Source organism: Heptranchias perlo, chromosome 2 (genome assembly GCF_035084215.1).
Source record: "Heptranchias perlo isolate sHepPer1 chromosome 2, sHepPer1.hap1, whole genome shotgun sequence".
Lineage (NCBI taxonomy): Eukaryota > Metazoa > Chordata > Chondrichthyes > Hexanchiformes > Hexanchidae > Heptranchias > Heptranchias perlo.
Genome location: NC_090326.1, coordinates 81,382,329 through 81,407,329, shown reverse-complemented (window position 1 = coordinate 81,407,329; position 25,001 = coordinate 81,382,329). Strand labels below are relative to the sequence as shown.

Here is a 25,001-nt window from a genome sequence, read left to right as displayed (position 1 = left end):
ATGAGGAAAAGGAGGCGATTGAGGATGGAACCGTGGACAATACTGGGGTACACCAGAAGTAACTGTGTGGAGATGGGGGAAGCCAGTGCTGGAGATATGCTGTCTGTAATGATATAGTGGTGAAAATACTCAAACGCAGCCCTATGAAGGAGGAGAGGTGATGGAGGAGGATGGCATGATTCACCATGTCAAACACTGGAGAGAAGTCAAAAAGGGATAATGTTCTGCAATTGCAGTTATGGAGTTCTTGAGTCTATAGCTTCAAAGGAATAGGAGATCAAAAGCAGCTTGGTTGACGAGGGCACTGAAGGCAGAATCAAAAGCTGTGGAGGTCATCAGTAGCACTGTCATCATAGTGGGTGGAGGCACATAAGAGTTGGGAGTTAACGTTTGGTTGCAAGGGAGTGGAGGAAAAGTTTTTTTCTAGGGGCAGAGGGTAAAGATAGTGGGGTTGGAAGTAGGTGGTAAAGAAGTGCTCTGCGATAGCCAGGTCAGTAATTGGGATCTGGTAGATGTTGAGGCCATGTTTGATGGCAAGCATTTGTGTAGTTTCTTTGTATCTCTACTTTCTCCGACTACTGCTGTTTTAGAGTAATGTTTTACTTAATACGGATAAGTTCTGTATACAATTTACATTAAAATAAATTACAGATTAAATATAATTTTGAAAACTTTTATTGACAAACAGTATTTAACTAAATAATGTTGTTTCCTATAAAATTCTGTGTTGCACAATACTTGCATGAAAAAAAAGTTACCTTTAAAAAAAATCCAGATAAGCCCTATTGTCCCTTGCACTGCACATAAACAATCTGCAGTATTTTATGGCCCCAAAAAAGCTGAGTTACATAATAGGAAATTGATTATTGACCATGAGACAATCCTGGTATTCTTATTTTCTTATGGAAACATACATGCATTTATTAAACTGATGTCTGCCAAAATAAAAATGCTTCAATTCCCTTTCTGAAAGACCCTGTCCCGAAGTATAACCAGAAAATAAGTTAAAAAGGACTTACTTTTATATCTACACAAATGGTAAAGGAAAATAAGTATCTGGTTAACTGCAAAATATTTGGTCAACACAGAGAAGTCAACATATAATTCATTTGTAACATGTGGCACCATGCTACTTTATTTTGATAAGAATAAAAGCCACTCTCTTACACCTCACTGTTTCAGAAGATCAGAGGTCACGCAGCAGGCTGCCTGACAGCCCTTTCAGTTAAGAACAGTGCAGAATTCAGTAAGCTAAGGAAGAAATGGGGAAGAAAGAAAAATAAAGTAGCTATAACCTATAGCAAAAAAGCCACATTCCTCCCCAGGTTTACCCCACACCTCTATATTCCTCAATTTTTCTTATTGCCACATTTGCATTTAATATCTACTCCCATACATTGAGACCATGGTAGTAGAGACTAGCTCAAGGAAACACCTCAAGCCCATTGTGAAATTATTTTTTTAGTCTTTATTTCAGTCACTGTTGAATCCAGCACTTTAGGAGTTTTGGTAGTAATCATCAGGGGTGCAGTGGAGAGGATATGGATAATACCTACCGTGTATTTTTGATGTCAAGAGTACACTAACTTTTTGGCAGCATGTAATTGAGGGTACATGGAGTATATTCAATTTTTATTTTTGGAAGCTAAACTATGAATGAGGATTGAACACTATTACTCTAATTCCTAATCAACACATCACCCACAAACACAAAATTATAATTCTCATTCATTCCTGATCTCCATTATCATAGTATTGCATAATCCTCTTTCACATATATTCCTTAGAACTCATTTTAGAATTTGCAATCCCAGAACAGAGCTTTGCCGATAGGGAGCACATTATGAGAATTACATTGGGAATTTGGGCCCACAGGATTATCTGTTCAATACTGGGATGGGAAATCTTGCAGGGCTTATTGACCTCAGTGTGGGACTTGTTGATATGTGCTTTTGATGTGTAAAGCTCCATGGCAGGAACATGAATTTGTAAAACTGACCCTCATATTTTCAGGACAGAACATTTTCAGATGAAGCTATATAGCATTGCTCAATGAGATCATGGATCTACTTTTAATTTTGAACTCCAATTTTGAAGAGTAACCCATCAATAAAGGAGAATAATTACATGAAGAGGATAGAGAGAAAAGATTCTTCAACTCAAGTATGGAAGTTCCAAGTTGTGAACCTGAATGTACCATCTCTTCCTTTATGGGATTCACAGAAGTACATCAGATCCAAAAGCATGAGATGGCAAATCACACAGATCAAGGTGATATGTGCAGTCACCTTCTGAAGATCGTAAACATCGATCATAGAGCTATTTTTTATACTACATTTTATATCATCAGTGATTCATTTTGAAACCAAAGCCTAGAAATTGGTTATTTTCAGACAAATGCTTGATGTGTTCATACGATATTCCTTTGCCGCTATTTTAATGGAAGTAATAACTAGTTCAAAATAAATGCCTTAATACCTGCATTAAAATAACAGACAAGGACTAACATACAAATATTACAGTCATTCCTAGGCTCAAAAAATTATGGTGGTTCAGGAAGAAACAAGAGTCAAAAAATAAGTGCATTATCTTGTTTATACATGACCCCAACAATTCATTATAGGGTTTGGTTGAGCTTGGTGGGATATAATTCTCTATGAATCTACACAAATCAAAGTATTTACATAAATATATATACTCCAACATGTTAGTAAATGCAACAAATAAAGTGTCAAAAATCAAAATTTGGGAGAGGTGGGTGGGGGCAGCCCCCAGACCTGCCCTAGAAAATAAACCCTGTACATGATGCACAGTATACCTTCTTCTACAATTGTCACTAAATTCTGATGATCATGACGGTCAACAGGACCTTTTGTTTTTGTTTTCATTATTTCAAACCATTTGGGACAGGTAGAACTTAACTGGAATGTGATTATCACTTTCCAAAATAATACAAGCAGCATATCTTAAAGTGAAAAAAAATTAAAATATGAAGCAGTCAGCCGTCTACCACGGTATTTTCCAAAACATGTTGAACTGCTTCCTTAATCAAGATTACCTTAGTGAGCGTTGAGCTGGAAACATTTGTGAGAAAAAAATATGATTACCGAATCTTGAAGTTGCTGATAATTTTTCAGATCACCACAACCCATTTTCAAGTCGCGCGAGTACCCTATAGCTCATCTTTTGTTTTGTATTTAGCACAAAAATAATTGTATTCTTAGAAAATAATTCTATTTCCATCCCCTTTTTTCCCTCACAGGTTAAGAATTGATTTGGTGTGCTTGGGTTTCTTAATGGTTTTATATAAATAAGTCATTCCTCATCATGCCTGGAGAATGCAGCAGCTCTTAGTATTTCCATACAGTTCACCAAAATAAGAACCCCTGTTAGATGTCTCCAATGCCTTGTAATTGGGTTTTTCATTTTATCCAGCACGCTTTGCAGTTCTTGCAGTACATCCCGGTATCCATCTCCAAACTTGATGCTCCATGTGTAAAGAAAATCATATGCTGGCTTCCACATGGTCTATAAAAGAACAAACAAAAAGTGAATGAAAAAAGAGTTCAAGAAAAATGAAAAAAATCAATGTTGGATTGCGGCACAACCTACACTGTTAAATTGTTAAGGCGGCAACCCACCTCCTGACTAACTTCGCCACTTCCAGTTCTGTGAGGCGCTTCATATGCATCTATTTGCTGTTTTGAGAGTTTGGATAGTTTTTCTGCCAACTCTCTCCAACGAACGCCGAGCTCCACAGCTGCTGAGAGCATAACAACATCTTGAACAAGACGAGCCACTATTCCTTGGCAATCAAGCTTTAACAGTCCCTACAAAACAACAGAGTTAGCAGAACAAAGATTAAGCCTACTATAGAGATTTCATTAAGAGTTCAAGATCAAGAATTTGAGTACCACAAACAGCTATAGATGGTGAACCAACTACGAGTAGCAAGAAAAGACTGTTTCCCTTGGGCTGAAAATAATCAACTCTATTTTCACGTCTTCACCAAAAACCATTCCAGTTTATTGAAGTCCACAGTAGCATTGAAGGAGTATGAAGAAGGAAAGGTACTTCTTTAATGTACACTATTCAGTTATCTGCATAGGAATAATATTGTCTTTTACTTTTGTAGTATGTAGCTCCAGTCATTGTTTTAGAGCTTCTGTATATATGATTTAAATATAAATGCATTCAATTCGTAATATTAGCCTATACATTCAGTTCTTGTAGTATTTCTAAAAGTGATACAACATAGCAGGGTTCTATATAAATTCTAGTGTATGGTGTGATTGCATAATAAGGTAATTGGAAGCCATGTGCTATGCAACAACAACTTGCATTTATATTGTGCTGTTAACATGTAATAACATCCCAAGGCTCTTCACAGAGGTGTAATCAAAAAGCCTAAGACACAGATGCCCAGATTATAAGGGGCATGCTCACATATGGAGAGTCTGGTACAACTATTAAAAGCAAAATGGTGTCTTAAAAACCTGGACCATAACAAGGACAAAAATGTGTTTGAAGTTCAAGGTTTTCTTATTATCAACCTAGATTAGTCCCACTCCCCTGCTCTTTCCCCATAAGCCCTGTAACATCAATGTGAACATTCCCATTTCCCACACCACCCATAATTTTGTTGTCTTGGAGCTAATTTTGCACAAACTGTTTTAAATTAGCATTTTCATTATGCAGACTCACAAGCACTCACTGCGCTGCGACTGCCTAAAAAGTAATTCTTATAGGACACTTAAAGCCTTCAGAGGGGCGAAACTTCCTTCCCATCTGAATTTAAACCTTAGTCAGAGGAGAAATGACAGAAATGACAAACAAATGATGTACTGAATGCAAATTTCATGAGTTATCAAAGATGCAGCTAGGGGGCAATGAAACACTGTAGTGGAAGGGGAGGGCAGACAGTTTGCTCAACTATAAATTAATTCCCTGTTGATCAATCACGAGTAGTCCACAGCACCCTGACTAAAGATGATTGGTAGTAAACAGCTCCAGCCAAGAACGAAAGGAAAACAATCCGTTTAGAAAAACATTGAGTGTAACTTTTCATTTATACAAATAAAGCCAAAAAAATCCTTAGCTCTATCAAAACACTAAAACGTTTCAGAGGGGAAATAAAAAAATACATTTGCAGACAAAAAAAGACAGTTCTTGAAGTAAGCTTTGCCATTTTTAAGATTAATGAACAGAAGACGATATGAACTGTCCAATCCCTTATCTGCATCAGCCCCTGCGGCAGCCTTGGCCTTGGTGAGGAAAAGAGTCAAAGTTTTGACTCCTGATTGTTATTGAGTAACTCTTGCTGGAAGTGCATGCATTTAGGGCAGAATTTTCACTTCCAGCCAGGAAGGGAGCTTGGTGGCGGGGGTCAGGGGGGAGGCAGATTTTTGGGTGTGAAGCCCGGAAGGTAAGTTGGTGGTTAATAAAGCCACTCAATTTTACTTCCGGGTTTTGCACTCGGCAGCCAGCCTGATTGACAGACTGGCTGGCTGTTGGGTAAGAAGGCCGCAGAGGGAATTGAAGGGAGGGAGGGAAGAAGGGATCATGGGCTGGGGAGAGTGGGTGAGGAACGGGGAGCCAGGAAGAAGATCGGAGGTCGCTGGGGGTCAGGTGACGAGTCAGGGGTGGGGGGGGGGCAATCGCGGGGGTCGTCGACCGGGTGAGCTTGTTGAGCCTGGGTGAAGCAGTCCTGCTCCTACAAGCAGTGCAATAAAGGCACTCACCTCATGGACCCGGCCCTTCTTGCCTGCTTTCACCTGATGTGAATCGGAAGCGATGGGAAACCCGAACAGTTAAGGTTAAATTCATTTTAATTTTCCAACACACAAAATATTAAGTACCTCAAGTATTTCAATGAGGTACATTGCCCTTTTAAGTATTGGCCCGCTGGCTTTAAGTGGGGGCGGTCCACACGCAGACAAACCGGCCTGGGTTAAGCCCAGAAGTGGGCGAGTTGGAGCCGGGATTCAGTCCCAATCCATAAAGTTGTTATTTTAACCTCTCACCCATCCCCAACCTACCTGTTCTTGGGAGTTAAAGTTTACCCCCAAGTAATGAAAGGCTCAAGCTCAGTTGTAATAGCTCACTTATTGAATAGCTTACTGCCACGTTTGGTCCCGGTTTATACACAAATAGCCATCAAGGGAAGGCACTATAGATTTGTACCCCTACAAGAGTAAGCAATTTCAGGAAATGGACAAGTCTACCCCGAATTAGCCAAAACAATATATACAATTAATCACACAAATATTTTCATATTTCAGTTCCAAATTTTTAAATTAAACACCTCCCTTCCACCTGCCAGTGGTTGGATCAAGTGGGATGCCAGTATAACATTGATAAATCTGGAATTAACAAGTGCCCGAAGTTGATCATTAAGAATGTCCTTTGTCCAGTTTTCAGTACAAGATAGATTTCAAATAAAATACAGCTGGCTGTGAGAAATAGAAGATAAATATTCATGACTCCAGTATTATCATTGAACTCATTAAAAAGATAAGCATGTTTTTAAAACAAATATTTTTCCTTGGGTTTTCAATATTTTTAAATATGCAACCTATATTCACTTCAGGGCAGATTGCCCTTTTCGGCTCCACATAGTCCTGTCACAGTTATTGCTGAGGAATATGGGTCACTATGTTCTCCCAGGGCATCTCAAAAGCAAATCTCTGATTTTGTTTTATTTCTTTTGGTCACATCTTCCGACCAAGCCCCTTATGGCACAAAGCTTAAGGATGCCATTGTTTTGCATAACGTATACAAAAAGCTGCAAATAAAAAGCTACATCTTTGAAATTACATGGATTTATTTTTGCTATGAAAAGGTGGGTGTCATCTGTTAAACTATACACAAAAATGTCACAATTTCTGAATATCAGAATGTAGCCATTACTAATCAGTGTCACCAATGCAATATGCACCATCCAGAAATGTTAGCCTCCCAATCAGAGCTCAGCTGCAGCAATCACATTTTCCCACCTTAACAAGCAGGAAATGAGTTGATTGACCCTAACACACAATTCATTCTATAATCCAAACGTGCATGGTAGGAAACTTGTAATCTGTACCTACAGAAATAAGAAAGGAGCATTTTACAGATATAAGGAACAGTGGAGATCTTTAGAATAGGGACGTTTTACTATCTTAAAGGCATTACAGAAGTGCAAGTTGCTGTTGTAGAAAGATATTCAGAGCAGGACTGTTGGAGCACCAACGTGATACAGTGTGTCATTAATACCATGTACAGTATGATGGATAAGGGGCTTGTAGACATTGAGAGATCTATCTCAGAAATGAATCCTTCCTTCTCTGACATATATAATGTGCTGGATCAACAAGCATTACTGTGGAAGGAATATCAGTCAACAGACATCTCAGCGATCCAGTGACAAAGCAACATGGGGTATTGCTTGAAAATGCTGTGGCTCACAAGGTGTACTCTCCAAAGGAGCCTTGCAGTCAGGACGGTCTCAGAGAGATTACAGTAAACTATGAGGGAAGGTTTCTCTGATCTTAAGGATATCCTGAGACAAATGCTGTCAAGAGGCCACAGTAGGTGGCCCAAGAGCCTGGCATTCGAACTCCAAGCAGCAAGTCTGTGATAGGAGTTTGGCCACATATCTCTAGATGTATAACTCAGTATTTGTACCAGAATAGGAACAGAGGGCACCACCTCCCATCACGTACATAGCCACAGGATGAAAAGCAGTGCACAGGTTTCATGAAGAAGGACAATACAATACACAGAGTAGGCATATTTAGTACATAATAGAGTTCAAACTGTTTACATCGCAATCATCACATGAAATTTTGACTAAGCACACAGGGAAAAGTTCAGATGATTCCAGCGTAACAAGAGAAAATTAACCATTATCTATGACCAATAAATATGAGTAACCTTTTTTGTGGGTGCAACAGAAAAGGTTGCACCCACAATTGGTATTACTGGTCGCTATGTGTGTTAAATTACTCAGACCAGTAAATAATGTTTCTTGCCTTAGCAAAGGAGAAGCTTTAACTGAAATAGGTGGCTATCAGATTTTTCTTAATTTCCTGTTTGCCCTGCTCTTCCTCTAAAAAGATATTGATAATCACATGTAGGCAAAATGCCATTTGTTACTTTATTACTGGGTTGGCTAAATTATTTGGCCTAGTTATACCAGTTCTAAACTTGACTTGCAACGGGTTCTCCTCCCACACCATTATCTCTGGAGTCCCCCGAGGATCTATCCTTGTACCCTTCCTATTTCTTATTTACATGCTGCCCCTCAGCGACATCATCCGAAAACAGTCAGGTTCCACATGTACGCTGACAACACCTGTTTCTACCTCACCACACCTTTCTTGACCCATCCACTGTCTATGTATTGTCAAATGTAAGGAATCTTACAACACCAGGTTATAGTCCAACAATTTTATTTTAAAATCACAAGCTTTCGGAGATTATCCCCTTCGTCAGGTGAATGAGATTATCCCCTTCGTTTCACCTGACGAAGGGGATAATCTCCGAAAGCTTGTGATTTTAAAATAAAATTGTTGGACTATAACCTGGTGTTGTAAGATTCCTTACATTTGTCCACCCCAGTCCATCACCGGCATCTCCACATCATATGTATTGTCAGACATGAGCTGAAATTTCCTCCAATTAACCATTGGGAAGACCGAAGCCATTGTCTTCGGCCCCTGCCATGAAGTCTGATCTCTAACCACAGGAAACATAGGAACAAGAGTAGGCCATTCAGCCCCTCGAGCCTGCTCCACCATTTGATAAGATCATAGCTGATCTAACTCCATATACCTGCCTTTGGCCCATATCCCTTAATAGCTTTGGTTGGCAAAAAGCTATCTATCTCAGATTTAAAATTAGCAATTGAGCTAGCATCAATTGCCGTTTGCAGAAGAGAGTTCCAAACTTCTACCACCTTTTGTGTGTAGAAGTGTTTTCTAATCTCACTCCTGAAAGATCTGGCTCTAATTTTTAGACTGCGCCCCCTAGTCCTAGAATCCCCAACCAGTGGAAATAGTTTCTCTCTATCCACCTATCTGTTCCCTTTAATATCTTATAAACTTCAATCAGATCACCCCTTAACCTTCTAAACTCTAAAGAATACAACCCCAATTTGTGTAACCACTGATTCCATCCTTCTCTCTGGCCACAGCCTCAGGCTGAACCAGATTGTTCGCAACCTCGGCTTCCTATTTGACCCTGACTTGAGCTTCTGACCCATATGCTCTCCATCACCAAGACCTCCGTAATATCGCCGGTCTCCACCCCTGCATCAGCCCCATCTGCTGCTGAAACCCTCATCCATGCTTCTCTTACCCCCAGACTATTCCAATGCTTTCCTGGTTGGCCTCCCATTTTCCACTCTCCATAAACTTAAGCTCATCCAAAACTCAGCTGCCCGTATCCGAACCAAGTCCTATTTGCCCATCACCCCCGTGCTTGCTGACCTACATTGGCTCCCAGACCAACAACGCCTTGATTTTAAAATTCTCCTCCTCGTGTTCAAATCCCTCCATGGCCTTGCCCCTCCCTATCTCTAATCTCCTACAACCCTCCGAGAACTCTGCATTCCTCCAATTCTGGCCTCTTGTGCATGCCCCACTTCCTTCAACTTACTGGCTATGCCTTCAAGAGTCTAGGCCCTAAGCTCTGGAATTCCTTCCCTAAACCTCTTCACCTTACTCTCCTCCTTGAACATGTTCCTTAAAACCTATGACTTTGACCAAGCTTTTGGTCACCAGACCTAATGTCTCTTTCTTTGGCTCGGTGTCAATGTTTGTCTGATTACGCTCCTGTGAAGTGTCTTGGGATGTTTTACTACATGAAAGGCATAATATAAATGTAAGTTTTTGTTATAGTTGACAAGTGTACATGTCAATTCAGTATGTGGAAACTGGAGCATGGCTACAATTAGTTGGATCCACTCACCCATTAATTACCTTAATTGCTGTTTTTGAAATACCCTTAAGAAACCAACTCTCCCACTGTAAACCCATTTTAAAAACTGAATTAGTATCCACAAGACAAGCTTTGTTGTTGCAAGTAACACTGCCATTTACAGACATTGAGAAATCCCAACATTTGGAAACTCAATTGTAGCAAGTGCTATGTTAAAGGGTATACAGTTTTAGAATTTGGCTTCCATGCTGCAGTTTCTATATTCATACAAAAATCTATCAGCTAGTTCTTCAGAAAGGAAATCCTGATGGTCTTACCTTCTCCATTAACACCTGTAAGAGTTAGAATATTGACCACACATAAATCCTTCTGTCTTGAGCAAAATTTTAAAGCAATTTGAGGATTGGGTGCATAGTAAATAAAATCATACGATCCTTTCACCTCTAGGACCTAGGTTTGAATTGAGCCTAGACTTTAGGTTAGTTCTCCACTTAGGTTTGGGCCCACAGCTCAAAGCTGTCCCTAATTTATCAGTAATTGGCAATTTCACTCAGCGGACACAAGGTTTGTTGGTGTTTAAAATACAAAGGTTACAACTATGCAACAGGGAGTTTATCAGGTTGGGGCAAAGGGCTTGTGTTGAGCCAAAATAAGGGAGAATTAACCCATCCTATTCCTAACGCTGGGCAAAGTGGGAAAGTGTCTCACTTCCCAACTCTAACATCTTTCACCTTAAGATACAATACTTTATCAAAAAAAAAACAATTTTCACTAATAATTTACATTTTTTTTCCAAACAAGCCTAAGTAATGATGACTCTGAGTATATATTTTCAGTACGTTGACAGAGAAGTAAATAAATCCATAATGCTGAAGAATTGGAGGAGTTTTGTTGTTAAAATATTGAAGGACAAGAGTTCAGTAAAATCTTGGAGATTTGGCAAACACCCAAAGGTTGCACTCTCAGGAGTAAATTTTACTGTATAGTCAACCTAATTGAGAGCATTGAACAGAATGAACACTAAAAGCCCAAGCACACAGAGAACAATGGACATTTAGAGAACTCTCTCAAATGGTAATCATACACCACAAGAGCTTTGTGTCATGGTTTATGACATTAGCTGAAATCCTCAATTACTGCTTTGTAATTATTCCCATGGTGATTATTTAAAACGGTCACCATTTAATTATACTTGATGTTTTTCTCCCCTCAGTAGCTGCCAGCGGAGATACCAACTGATAGACATCAAAGGTGTGCACCGCCCTGAGGACTTCTATTTGAGGATTAAATGACTGATACAGGTACTTTGAAGGTTTAGCAAGAAATAATCTTCAGATGAACAGCAGAAAAACTTATGTCCAGTCTGTAATATAAACAGGCTTATAACAAGTGTGTTTAGGAAGTTAAGATCAAGTAAACAAAATCACAGTTTACTCAGCCAACAACAGTGAAGTGTACAGATTCCAATTGATGCTTTGCAAGAAATTACATAAAACTGGAAAAACATTAAGACCTATAGTGTAAATCTGACCAACTTGCTTATGTAATTTTTTTTCCCCTTCCATCAATACAAAAAGAAAGCACACTTGCAGTGTATAGCATTTTCGCACATCTCTCAAACATCTCAAAGCACTTCACATGCAACGAATTGCTTTGAAGCACAGTCACTGTTACGTGAATGAATGCAGCTGCTGTTTCCACACAGCAATGTCCCACAAACAACAATGAGATTAAGGACCAAATAATTTATTTTTGTTGAATTTGGTTTGGGAAGAATGTTGAAGACATTTAGAAAATGCCATAGAATCTCTAACATCACCTGAACCAGTGAAGTAACTGCCTTACCAGGACTACTTACCAGAACAATTTCATATAGAAATTTTCTCTTTATCTTCTTGTCACTAGTGTGGCAGTCTTCTTTCAGCTTCTCTAGTATACATGCAACACTTTCTGATTCACTCTCAACAGGTGTCCTACAAATTTCGTCCAGTGAGAGATCAGTGTATCCAAGCACTTCAGCAAATGCCTTCCAATTGGAAATATTCTCTGCGATGATTGTACGGATGGATGAATACATGTAAGTCAATTTCTTAGCAGGAATAATAATTTGATCAAGCAGTATCTTGGTTGTAACCTTTACATCTGAAAAGTTCATGACCTGCTCCTTCGAAATCACCTTCACATTTTTGCAGTGCACAAGGCCAATCTTTCCTCGTAAGAAACCAACATACCACTCTTTGATCCTTGTTTGACCTATTACCTTGACTTTGTCCAACCCAAGAAGTGCAATAGTGTCACCTTTAAAATATTCCAATAAGTACTCAATCTTTGGTTGCCGTAGCACAGGTTTCAGTGCCACTCCATACTGACGAATATTTATTAGCTTCTCTTTAAACATGGGATAGTTGACAGATGGTACTTCACGTGAAGGGGTGGCCGATAGCGGCTCCTTCCGTCTCTGGAAACGTCTTTTCACATTTGACTTGGCTGTTGGCATAGGTGTCTGGACACTGAAATGTGTTATTACATCCTGGTTGCCTCCTGTAACCTGAATTCCAAGTTCAAAGGAATTAACTTCTCCAGATCTACACATAGACAAAGAAAATTGCTGCCGAACTGTGCTACCCATTTTCAGCAATGTTCTTTGAATTTGCTTGTTCTGATCAGCTGCTTGTACCTCATACTTTGGGTCATTGGGAAAAATTGAAATTTCAAGATCTTGTGGCCTATTTAACTGAAACTGATGCTTTCCCCAAAGTTGAAGAACGACTGGTGGCAAATTTTTATTGCTTTTCTTAACATCTGTAAGTTTCTGTGGGACTTGATTGTGACCAAAAATTGTGCAAACTGCAGTAAAAACTGGGTGAATGTGTTTGGGGCCGTAAATTCCAATGGTAATCATTTTGTTAAGATAGTCCCATACTGTCAACGCTGGAGGCTGAATGGTTTTAGCTTCAACTGCTGCAACAATATACATACAAGGACTCAAATTTTCCAGCTTTACTTGCATAACATCTTTATATATATAAAGATTGTGCATCTTCTCAAAAGGGCCCTCTTTACTATCACCACAAAGACACACAATTTCAGTCATAACTTGACTCATAGGATCAGTTTTCACTTCAGCTGTCACCTTCATTTCTAAAGAAATAAAATCTTTTGTGTTGAAATTGCTCAGTTTCAGCTCTAGTAATGGACTAATAGTTGTACAAAGGTCATTATTAAGCACCTGAGGTGGGTCAAGCAAAGCTTTTATAGTCACTTCCTGGATTTCACCTGGTAGAACATGACCTTCAGGTATATGGACACTTATATCCGATTCAGGTAACTGAAGTGATCCCCCTTTATGGTCCATCTTGCAGACAATGTGCGTTTCAATAGCCTGTGTCTGGCCCCAGCCAGGGTTTTGGCTTATCATATCCAAATCAAGACAGGATCTAGTTAGTTGCCTATGGCTCAACCATGCCATTTTGTAGGCTTCTCTGTCATTTTGAAATGATTCCAAATTTGGAACCAAAAATTGGCTCACTGGACGATTATTCTGAGGAACAATTTTTTCTTTGTTTGAAAAATCCAAAATATCAGAAGCACTTTTCCACCTTCCATGCTGCTTGGCAAAAGGTTTTCCAATATAGATTAGATGGTCAATGTCCAATTCGTCAGTTGAAGAACCAATGGACTCTGCAGCCCGTGGATTTTCAAACAGCAGCAGTGGGTCCTCCTTTAATACAGATGTTGGGTTTGCTACCTTACTGTCACCTGCTTTGACAATCTCATCTAAAAATGGGTTTGATCCTGACAAACCATTCCAAAATGGATTTGTGGTCTGAGAATCTGTATGGCTAGGAGGATCAAATAACAATTCATTCCAGTCTTTCAGTGAATCAGTCTCTTGCCCGTGTGAAATTTCTTGATAGTTGCTGATATCTATAGAGGATGAAAAAAATACAAGTGGGTAAAAAATCCTGAAAGAACAAACGGCAAGACAGTAAATATATATAAGCAAGAGAATCAAAAGAAGGCACAACTCGACCATCTCTCAATAATGACACCAAGGGGTAGAAACTGCATAGCGCTGATCGAAATTAGGCCTCCAGCCTCATTTAAAGTAGACCGACGAGCTGCGAACGCCTACTGTGTGTCCCCAGGCAGCTTGGCGGCAAAGCGAACATCAATTTCAGGCTGCTGCAATGCTGGCAGCAGTGATCGGGTAGCTCCTGAAGGTTGGGGGGGGCGGGGAGGAAAGGGAGGCAATTGGGTGCAGGCCATCCCACTGCTAAATTGGAATGCTTTGCACCTGAACAACGGGCACAATGCATACCAATTTCTACCCCTAAATATTTAGTCAACAGAAAGTGAACCGATCCACTAAAACTGATGTATAGATAGCCTGAAGTAAACCAGAACTATAGCAAGCATTTATTATACATTATATGAATTTTCAATACCTTTTAGAAATATGTTATTTGCTGATGGGTTTTCATCCAGGTCAATCAGTGTTCCTTCTGACCTGCTGCGTGCATGACGAGGAGAATGTGTCCTAAGAGCCATTTTCATTTAGTCCTAGCAACGATAAAGACATATAATAAGCATTATGATTTTTCATTGTTCAAGAAACAATGGATACCTAGGGAATGATTAATGCCTTGAAATTACTTCCAAATATTTATTTAATATTGGGAGCAATTTGATTTTTTTGTACTAACATTTGCTATTCAGTTACTTTCCAAGCAAACAGCCAGAAATTCCAACATATGCTTGTGCACTGGCTTCAAGAACTGTCAATCTGAGATCACTTAAGTCGCTCCACTTTATGCTGCAATCCATCCCAATGCTCTCCAGGCCGAGGAGCTATTGAGGTACATATGCAAGACAGACAGTTAACAAGGTTGTAGCTTCAGTGTTCCATGTGCATCAAGCTGGGCATCCAGGGCATCTAGTTCTATTCACAGGTAACAGGGGCCCAGCCCCGCTCCACCTATGAGCTGTGCAGCGGGACTGCAACTGGTGGCCAGGTTGAATGAGTGGGCACAGTCATTGGGCAGCCGATGACCTTCCGGCCCTTATAATCAGTGCACTCAAATTGGAGTCACCACTGGGGCACAGAATGGTCTCATTTATTGCACGGGTCCTGTTTGTCTGGTCATTTTTTTAAAAAAAAAGTTAAGCAAAGGTACATCGGTCATGTGGGAATTCTTATTAAAAAAGTCTTGCTTATACTTTTTTAATAAAAACTTTATATATAATGTACACCCCCCATTATTTAGCATTCCTTAACACAGCCAGTTTCTACTTCTGATTCATTCTGGGGTGCTTGAAGGGGAATGAATGTCACTGATAAGATTACACATTAAAAGTAATCTGATATGGGTGGTGAATATTTAGCTTGTAAACATTGCATTGGTACAGGGAGACTTAGAAGGGGAATTTGTATTATTAGAGTCTTTATTATTTTTGATGTCTAGATAGTGTAAGGGAAGAATTTTTAAAAGTGAATAGAATGGTGCAATATATAATATTGCTAGCATAAGTAAATGCATTTCAAAAAGTAGTTTATTGTGTGAAGTACTTTCGAAATGCTTTGCTGTGTGATAGATAGATTTGGATTTATCTCACAAGCCTGTCATTTGTAGCTAGAATAATAGAGCAGGGGTGTACAACGTGCGACCTCTGAGCCTGGCAATCTGGCCCTCGAAACTGAAATAATCCAGTCCTATTTGCACTTGTTATTTGTTGACTTGCCTTGTTTGAACTTTGTGGGCCTGGAGGTTTGGAAAGGGCTGTTCTTAGATTTGCTACCACATTGTTGGATAAATCCTAAATCAGAACATCAGTATCGATTAGTATCAATGAGAACACCGATTGAAACTTTATATATGGTCCCTGAGGCACCATGGAATGCACTTATGCAGTGCACAAAGACAAATACTTGGAGACCCCTGCAGCATACAGTGCAGGTCTACAGAGGTCTTACAATGCACTGGTCAGATTGCACTTGGAGTACTGTGCTTGTTTCTGGTTATGTCACAACAATATATACAAGAATTGGAGAGGGTACAGAGAAAAGGAACAAGACTGATCCCAATTGTAAAGGGGTGAGGACTAGAGAAGCTAAAGCTCCACAGTCCAGAAAGGAGGCAGTTAAGCGAGGATCTCACCAAGATATATAAACATTAACTGGTATAGAGAAAGTAAACGCAGAATATTACTTCAAATTAGATTAGTGAAAAGTAAATTTAAAAGCAGATATTAGGAAGAACTTTTTCACTCAAAGAGTGATCATTTTTGGGGGATTTTGCTGGGCGAGACAGGAGGGGCAAAGCCTCAGAGCTAACTTCTATAATGGGATAGTTAAGATACTAGTGGGTTGAGCTTTGATGGGCTGAATAATCTTTTCCTGTCCTTGGCATTTCTTATGTTACTACTGTAAAATTAGAACTTTAAAAAAAGAGTATTCAATTCTAAATTAGTCCAATAACAAGGCTAGTATTTCATGCACAGAAATCTCCCATCTAGGAAAAGGAAGCTAAGTTCCTTGGATTCTCACCACCTCAGTCCATTGCCCAGTTGTTGAGTCATTATCTGTCCCTGCCTTTCTCAATCTCTGTGATTCTCTGTCCTTCATTTACTCTCTCTGTCACTGTCTGCCTCTCTCATTCCCTCCTTTAAAAATTTCTAGAACCACCAAAAAGTATAATTTTGTATACTTTAACTTATTTCTGTACAGCTGATGGAATATTGTGTACAGCTGCAGCATTCGTGTCCAACTGTACTCCCATTGTAATGACTTTTCATATGTAATACATGAAGTCAACTGTGATTGCAAAACAGTAATAAAAATCCTGAAATCCAGTGTTATAAAAAGGAATTTAACTTATTCAGTCTTCTTGAAGCAGTTGCTGTGATGATAGGCCTTTAATCAGAGCTTTTGTTCAGTTGCATGTTTTTTTTGAAAGGTCAGGTCAGTTTTTTTTTACTCCAGTGTTATTAACATGTTACTGAGGCGGAAAGCCACATTCACTAAGGTTTTGTCCTTAAAATAAAACTCACTTATTTTCAGTGCTGAATCGCCACAACTGTAATCTCATGGTTTCCTTTTGCTTTTTGTGCAACCTCATATTTTAACCTAATAAATTCATTTTCTACCATTTGCCCTCTGGTTCTTCTGTTATAGCATCTGAACATTAAATAAAACCATCTTTTTTTTTATTCGTTCATTGGATGTGGGCGTCCCTGGCGAGGCCGGCATTTATTGCCCATCCCTAATTGCCCTTGAGAAGGTGGTGGTGAGCCGCCTTCTTGAACTGCTGCAGTCCGTGTGGTGACGGTTCTCCCACAGTGCTGTTAGGAAGGGAGTTCCAGGATTTTGACCCAGCGACGATGAAGGAACGGCGATATATTTCCAAGTCGGGATGGTGTGTGACTTGGAGGAACATGCAGGTGGCGTTGTTCCCATGTGCCTGCTGCTCTTGTCCTTCTAGGTGGTAGAGGTCGCGGGTTTGGGAGGTGCTGTCGAAGAAGCCTTGGCGAGTTTCTGCAGTGCATCCTGTGGATGGTACACACTGCAGTCACAGTGCGCCGGTGGTGAAGGGAGTGAATGTTTAGGGTGGTGGATGGGGTGCCAATCAAGCGGGCTGCTTTATCTTGGATGGTGTCGAGCTTCTTGAGTGTTGTTGGAGCTGCACTCATCCAAGCAAGTGGAGAGTATTCCATCACACTCCTGACTTGTGCCTTGTAGATGGTGGAAAGGCTTTGGGGAGTCAGGTGGTGAGTCACTCGCTGCAGAATACCCAGCCTCTGACCTGCTCTTGTAGCCACAGTATTTATATGGCTGGTCCAGTTAAGTTTCTGGTTAATGGTGACCCCAGGATGGTGATGGTGGGGGATTCGGCGATGGTAATGCCGTTGAATGTCAAGGGGAGGTGGTTAGACTCTCTCTTGTTGGAGATGGTCATTGCCTGGCACTTATCTGGCGCGAATGTTACTTGCCACTTATGAGCCCAAGCCTGGATGTTGTCCAGGTCTTGCTGCATGCGGGCTCGGACTGCTTCATTATTTGAGGGGTTGCGAATGGAACTGAACACATATCCAACAAGTATTCATGAAAGACATTGAGTGAAGGGAATTGCAACTGAGCTTGCACTGTAACGAGACAATAAAACTGCAATTGCGAGGAAGCAATGCGCTTCAACATACCTATTCACTATATATAAATTTTTTAAGCTTCTGTGATTGAGATTCTGTTGCATTTGAGTTACTATATAACCAAACTAAAAAGGTGAGGATTATCTGTATATTTCCCCAGATTGGGAAAACAATAATCAAAAGAAGAAATATCGTGGTCATCGTCACTGCGTTCCTGCAGTTAATCATTCTGCAAGTAAAGTTGGAGGTAAAACCACTCAAAAGTAGTCAAAAAACGCATGCTATGAGCAGCTTTAGAGTGCTTTCAGCCCGTGAAAAAATTACCTTTCACTGTATGTAAATCTTGCAACCTCACCTGTACAATCAATGGGTGAACTGAGCTAGGGGTCAGAAGATAACTAACAGAAACCCAACCCTTTGTAATCTGCAATAGTACCAGTATTAGTTTGTACTTTGCAAAATGCCCAACACCTACCTCCAGCTATTTCTTTGATACAGCCTTGCATTACTGCATCCTTGTCCATCCCTGCCAAAAATACACAGGATCCCCAGGAGCCTATTAATACCCCACAGCGCATGGTGCACTCTCCTGCACATACACTGAAAAGATAAAAGTGTTGCAGGGCAGTTTTTAAAATCCCCATAAACACGAATAAGAGGAGCACCATGCAAGTAACATGGATGGAAGGCCAAAATATTGATCACTCATTCAGAAAACAATGGATAATTTATTCTGAACACTATTCTAGCTGTGCCAATACTATGCACTAGCAGCAATTGACAGACATTTGATGCTTCATCACAAACATCGACCGATTGTTATTATTGTACTGGATATCCACTGAACAGTTCACAGTGTATACAGATTTAATTGGGTATGCATAACAATCTCAGTCCTATTCAAAAAGGTATGAATCCCCAAATTTGGCTGGCAGGTTGTGAATCTCAGGTTACTGTCATTATATTTACACTAAGCATTTATACAGACCTCAAAATGGCAGCTTACATATGGAAGCAAAATTTAATTTTGCAGTGGTTGTTATTGATAAACTCCATCACAGTACATCTGATCTCAGCTATAATTAACTGGCTACAATTGTCATAAATGATAAATTAACCCTATTATCAACAATTATGGCAATATAAACCAGAGGGCACAACTCTTAAAGGGGTACAGAAACAGGGAGATCTGGGTGTATATGTGCACAAATCGATGAAGGTGGCAGGGCAGGTTAAGAAAGTGGTTAAAAAAGCATACAGGATCCTGGACTTTATAAACAGAGGCAGAGAGTACAAAAGTGTGGAAGTCACGATGAACCTTTATAAAACACTGGTTCGGCCACAACTGGAGTATTGTTTCCAGTTCTGGGCACTGCACTTCAGGAAAGATGTGAAGGCCTTAGAGAGAGTGCAGAAGAGATTTACTGGAACGATTCCAGGGATGAGAGACTTTAGTTACGTGGATAGACTGGAGAAGCTGGGATGTTCTCCTTGGAACAGAGACAGTTGCGCGGAGATTTGATAGAAGTATTCAAAATCATGAAGGGTCGAGACAGAGTAGATAGAGAGAAACTGTTCCCATTGGAGGAAGGGTCAAGGACCAGAGGACATAGATTTAAGGTGACTGGCAAAAGAACCAAAGATGACAAAGAGAAACTTTTTTACACAGCGAGTGGTTAGGATCTGGAATGTACTGCCCAAGAGGGTGGTGGAGGCAGATTCAATCATGGCCTTCAAAGGGGAACTGGATAAGTACTTGAAAGGAAAAAAATTGCAGGGCCACAGGGAAAGGGCAGGGGAATGGGACTAGCTGGATTGCTCTTGAATAAAACTGGTGCGGACTCGATGGGCCGAATAGCCTCTTTCCGTGCTGTAACCTTCAATGATTCTATGATTATTGCCCCGTCTACATTTCCTTCCAGAATATTTGTTTATTCATGAACACCACCCTTGCCATTCACAATCTTATTATGGATGACTGCATTGACATCCTGGTCCTGTTGGAAACTTGACGCACAGGTGGTCCTTTGCTGAAGCCTCCCACCTGGATATAATTTCCACTACCTGTCCCAACCAAAACTCCACGGTGTAGTCCTCATCATTGAATCACACCTTGGATGCTCCCCTTACTCCTCTGATAACTTCACTTTTGAGCACCTCACCTTGTTCCAGCCTCCTGTCTGTCTTTTAAAATTGTTCTCCACCACCCCCCAATCCCCACCTAGAGTTTCTCCCTGAGATTTTTTTTTTTATTTGCTCATGGGACGTGGGCATCGCTGGCGAGGCCGGCATTTATTGCCCATCCCTAATTGCCCTTGAGAAGGCGGTGGTGAGCCACCTTCTTGAACCGCTGCAGTCCGTGTGGTGAAGGTTCTCCCACAGTCCTGTTAGGAAGGGAGTTCCAAGATTTTGACTCAGCGACGATGAAGGAACGGTGATATATTTCCAAGTCAGGATGGTGTGTGACTTGGAGGGAATGTGGAGGTGATGGTGTTCCCACGTGCCTGCTGCCCTTGTCCTTCCAGGTGGTAGAGGTCGCGGGTTTGGGAGGTGCTGTCGAAGATGCCTTGGTGAGTTGCGGCAGTGCATCCTGTGGATGGTACACACTGCAGCCACTGCGCGCCAGTGGTGAAGGGAGTGAATGTTTAGGGTGCCAATCAAGCGGGCTGCTTTGTCCTGGATGGTGTCGAGCTTCTTGAGTGTTGTTGGAGCTGCACTCATCCAGGCAAGTGGAGAGTATTCCATCACACTCCTGACTTGTACTTTGTAGATGGTGGAAAGGCTTTGGGGAGTCAGGAGGTGAGTCACTCGCTGCAGAATACCCAGCCTCTGACCTGCTCTTGTCGCCACGGTATTTATATGGCTGGTCTAGTTAAGTTTCTGGTCAACTTCTGCGCTGATGATTTCTATCTCAACTCATCTTGCCCTTTGAATTCACTACCTAATTTTCTCCCTAAACCTCTACCTTCACATTCACAGCCACCTCTTCCACCTTGTCCTCTCACACAGTCTCTCTCTACTCCCTGTGGTCTCAATTACAGATGAGGACTACTTCCTTGTATCCCTCACCATCCACAGCCTCCTACCTTCCTCCAACACTACTGCCTTCTGCATCCACCCCTGTTAAAAAAAAAACTTACAACTGCACTTTCAAGCTATCAGCTGCCGAGACTTTGGCCCTGCATTTGCCACATCAAGTGCTATTGGACCAAAATCATTCACTACTCCAGGATCATCCTGGAGAGCAAAGATAACTCAGTCTTCTTTTCTCCACTATCAACCATCTCCTGAAACTCCTCTCCACTGCCCCCGCCACTAGATGTAAGCTCATGAAATTCTCTCTCATTAAAAATATGAGACCATTTGTTCCGCTGCCCCAGCTGCTTCCTCCCTTTCCCATCAAGCCAAATCTTCTCCCCGCAGTTGCCTTGAACCTGCGAATTTCCTAGTTTCTCTCCTATCTCCCCTTCTGCCCTCTAAATTGTTGACCACCCAGCTTCCCTTCCTGGCCCCCATGCTGGTTAACATTGTAAACTGTTCCCTCTCCTTAGATATTCTCCCCCTCTACCTGACATCAAATTGTGGATGAACTAGAACCTTCTCCAATTGAACATCAGGAAAACCAAAGCCATTTTATTCAACTCCTGCTGGAACTCCAGACCCTTGGCTCAAACTCCCATGCCACTCACTCAGGTTGAAGCAGATAGTGCATGCAACTTAGGTGTCCAGAGCTACGCTTCAAGACTCACAACCCATTTATCCCTCAGACAGCATACTTCCACCTTCATAACATTGCTTGCCTTCGCCCCACCTTGTACCCAATTCCACTGAAACCTTGTCCATACTTAGTTACCCCAAGAATCAATTCCTCGAATCCTCTCCTCCTGCCACATACTTGTCAAGAATTCCGCCACCAGCATTCTGCCTTGCACACCCATCATCCCACCCTTTCAACCTCCTCTGAGTCCCTATCTCCTAACATTGGGCCAGTGGGCCGATGAATGGCAGATGGAGTTTAATTTAGATAAATGTGAGGTGATGCATTTTGGTAGATCGAATCGGGCCAGGACCTACTCCGTTAACGGTAGGGCGTTGGGGAGAGTTATAGAACAAAGAGATCTAGGAGTACAGGTTCATAGCTCCTTGAAAGTGGAGTCACAGGTGGATAGGGTGGTGAAGAAGGCATTCAGCATGCTTGGTTTCATTGGTCAGAACATTGAATACAGGAGTTGGGATGTCTTGCTGAAGTTGTACAAGACATTAGTAAGGCCACACTTGGAATACTGTGTACAGTTCTGGTCACCCTATTATAGAAAGGATATTATTAAACTAGAAAGAGTGCAGAAAAGATTTACTAGGATGCTACCGGGACTTGATGGTTTGACTTATAGGGAGAGGTTGGATAGGCTGAGACTTTCTTCCCTGGAGAGGTGGTGGTTTCGGGGTGATCTTATAGAAGTCTATAAAATAATGAGGGGCATAGATAAGGTAGATAGTCAAAATCTTTTCCCAAAGGTAGGGGAGTCTATAACGAGGGGACATAGATTTAAGATGAGAGGGGAGAGATACAAAAGGGTCCAGAGGGGCAATTTTTTCACTCAAAGGGTGGTGAGTGTCTGGAACGAGCTGCCAGAGGCAGTAGTAGAGGCGGGTACAATTTTGTCTTTTAAAAAGCATTTGGGCAGTTACATGGGTAAGATGGGTATAGAGGGATATGGGCCAAGTGCAGGCAATTGGGACTAGCTTAGTGGTATAAACTGGGCGACATGGACATGTTGGGCCGAAGGGCCTGTTTCCATGTTGTAAACTTCTATGATTCCATAAAACGTTTGCCCTCAATAATAAACCCCACCATGGCCTCTTATCTCTCCTACCTCTGCAACCTCCTTCAGCCCGACACCCATCCTGCATATTATAGTCCCGTGCATCCCTCTGGCATTCTTCATTTGCTGGGTGAGTTTTCGGCCATCTGGATCCCACACTCTGGGATGCCGTCCCTAAACCTCTTCGCCTCGATACTTCCCTCCCCACCTTTAAAAGCCTCCTTTTTTTTTTAATCGTTCACGGGATGTGGGCGTCACTGGCAAGGCCGGCATTTATTGCCCATCCCTAATTGCCCTTGAGAAGGTGGTGGTGAGCCGCCTTCTTGAACCGCTGCAGTCCGTGTGGTGACGGTTCTCCCACAGTGCTGTTAGGAAGGGAGTTCCAGGATTTTGACCCAGCGACAATGAAGGAACGGCGATATATTTCCAAGTCGGGATGGTGTGTGACTTGGAGGGGAACGTGCAGGTGGTGTTGTTCCCATGCGCCTGCTGCCCTTGTCCTTCTAGGTGGTAGAGGTTGCGGGTTTGGGAGGTGCTGTCGAAGAAGCCTTGGCGAGTTGCTGCAGTGCATCCTGTGGATGGTGCACACTGCAGCCACAGTGCGCCGGTGGTGAAGGGAGTGAATGTTTAGGGTGGTGGATGGGGTGCCAATCAAGCGGGCTGCTTTATCTTGGATGGTGTCGAGCTTCTTGAGTGTTGTTGGAGCTGCACTCATCCAGGCAAGTGGAGAGTATTCCATCACACTCCTGACCTGTGCCTTGTAGATGGTGGAAAGGCTTTGGGGAGTCAGGTGGTGAGTCACTCGCTGCAGAATACCCAGCCTCTGACCTGCTCTCGTAGCCACAGTATTTATATGGCTGGTCCAGTTAAGTTTCTGGTCAATGGTGACCCCCAGGATGTTGATGGTGGGGGATTCGGCGATGGTAATGCCATTGAATGTCAAGGGGAGGTGGTTAGACTCTGTCTTGTTGGAGATGGTCATTGCCTGGCACTTATCTGGCACGAATGTTACTTGCCACTTATCAGCCCAAGCCTGGATGTTGTCCAGGTCTTGCTGCATGCGGGCTCGGACTGCTTCATTATCTGAGGGGTTGCGAATGGAACTGAACACTGTGCAGTCATCAGCGAACATCCCCATTTCTGACCTTATGATGGAGGGAAGGTCATTGATGAAGCAGCTGAAGATGGTTGGGCCTAGGACACTGCCCTGAGGAACTCCTGCAGCAATGCCCTGGGGCTGAGATGCTTGGCCTCCAACAACCACTACCATCTTCCTTTGTGCTAGGTATGACTCCAGCCACTGGAGAGTTTTCCCCCTGATTCCCATTGACTTCAATTTTACGAGGGCTCCTTGGTGCCACACTCGGTCAAATGCTGCCTTGATGTCAAGGGCAGTCACTCTCACCTCACCTCTGGAATTCAGCTCTTTTGTCCATGATTGGACCAAGGCTGCAATGAGGTCTGGAGCCGAGTGGTCCTGGCGGAACCCAAACTGAGCATCGGTGAGCAGGTTATTGGTGAGTAAGTGCCGCTTGATAGCACTGTCGACGACACCTTCCAGCACTTTGCTGATGATTGAGAGTAGACTGATGGGGCGGTAATTGGCCGGATTGGATTTGTCCTGCTTTTTGTGGACAGGACATACCTGGGCAATTTTCCACATTGTCGGGTGGATGCCAGTGTTGTAGCTGTACTGGAACAGCTTGGCTAGAGGCGCAGCTAGTTCTGGAGCACAAGTCTTCAGCACTACAGCTGGGATGTTGTCAGGGCCCATAGCCTTTGCTGTATCCAGTGCACTCAGCCGTTTCTTGAATCGAATTGGCCGAAGACTGGCTTCCGTGATGGTGGGGATATCGGGAGGAGGCTGAGATGGATTATCCACTCGGCACTTCTGGCTGAAGATGGTTGCAAACGCTTCAGCCTTGTCTTTTGCACTCACGTGCTGGACTCCGCCATCATTGAGAATGGGGATGTTTGCAGAGCCTCCTCCTCCAGTTAGTTGTTTGATTGTCCACCACCATTCACGACTGGATGTGGCAGGACTGCAGAGCTTTGATCTGATCCGTTGGTTGTGGAATCGCTTAGCTCTGTCTATAGCATGTTGCTTCCGCT

At 42.0% G+C, this 25,001-nt stretch overlaps 1 protein-coding gene across 1 annotated transcript in view; it reads right to left on the bottom strand.

The window, feature by feature from the left end:
- Positions 1–659: 659 nt before the first annotated feature.
- The window catches only part of macc1 (MET transcriptional regulator MACC1), a 44,793-nt gene continuing 20,451 nt past the window's right edge, over positions 660–25,001 (bottom strand). The window contains exons 2-5 of the mRNA XM_068003701.1: positions 14,370–14,484; positions 11,780–13,848; positions 3,642–3,830; positions 660–3,528 (exon numbers count right to left, since the gene is read on the bottom strand). Of these exons, the coding sequence (XP_067859802.1) occupies positions 3,316–3,528; positions 3,642–3,830; positions 11,780–13,848; positions 14,370–14,478 (2,580 nt within the window). The 5' untranslated portion in view covers positions 14,479–14,484 and the 3' untranslated portion in view covers positions 660–3,315. The remainder of the gene's footprint in view (positions 3,529–3,641; positions 3,831–11,779; positions 13,849–14,369; positions 14,485–25,001) is intronic.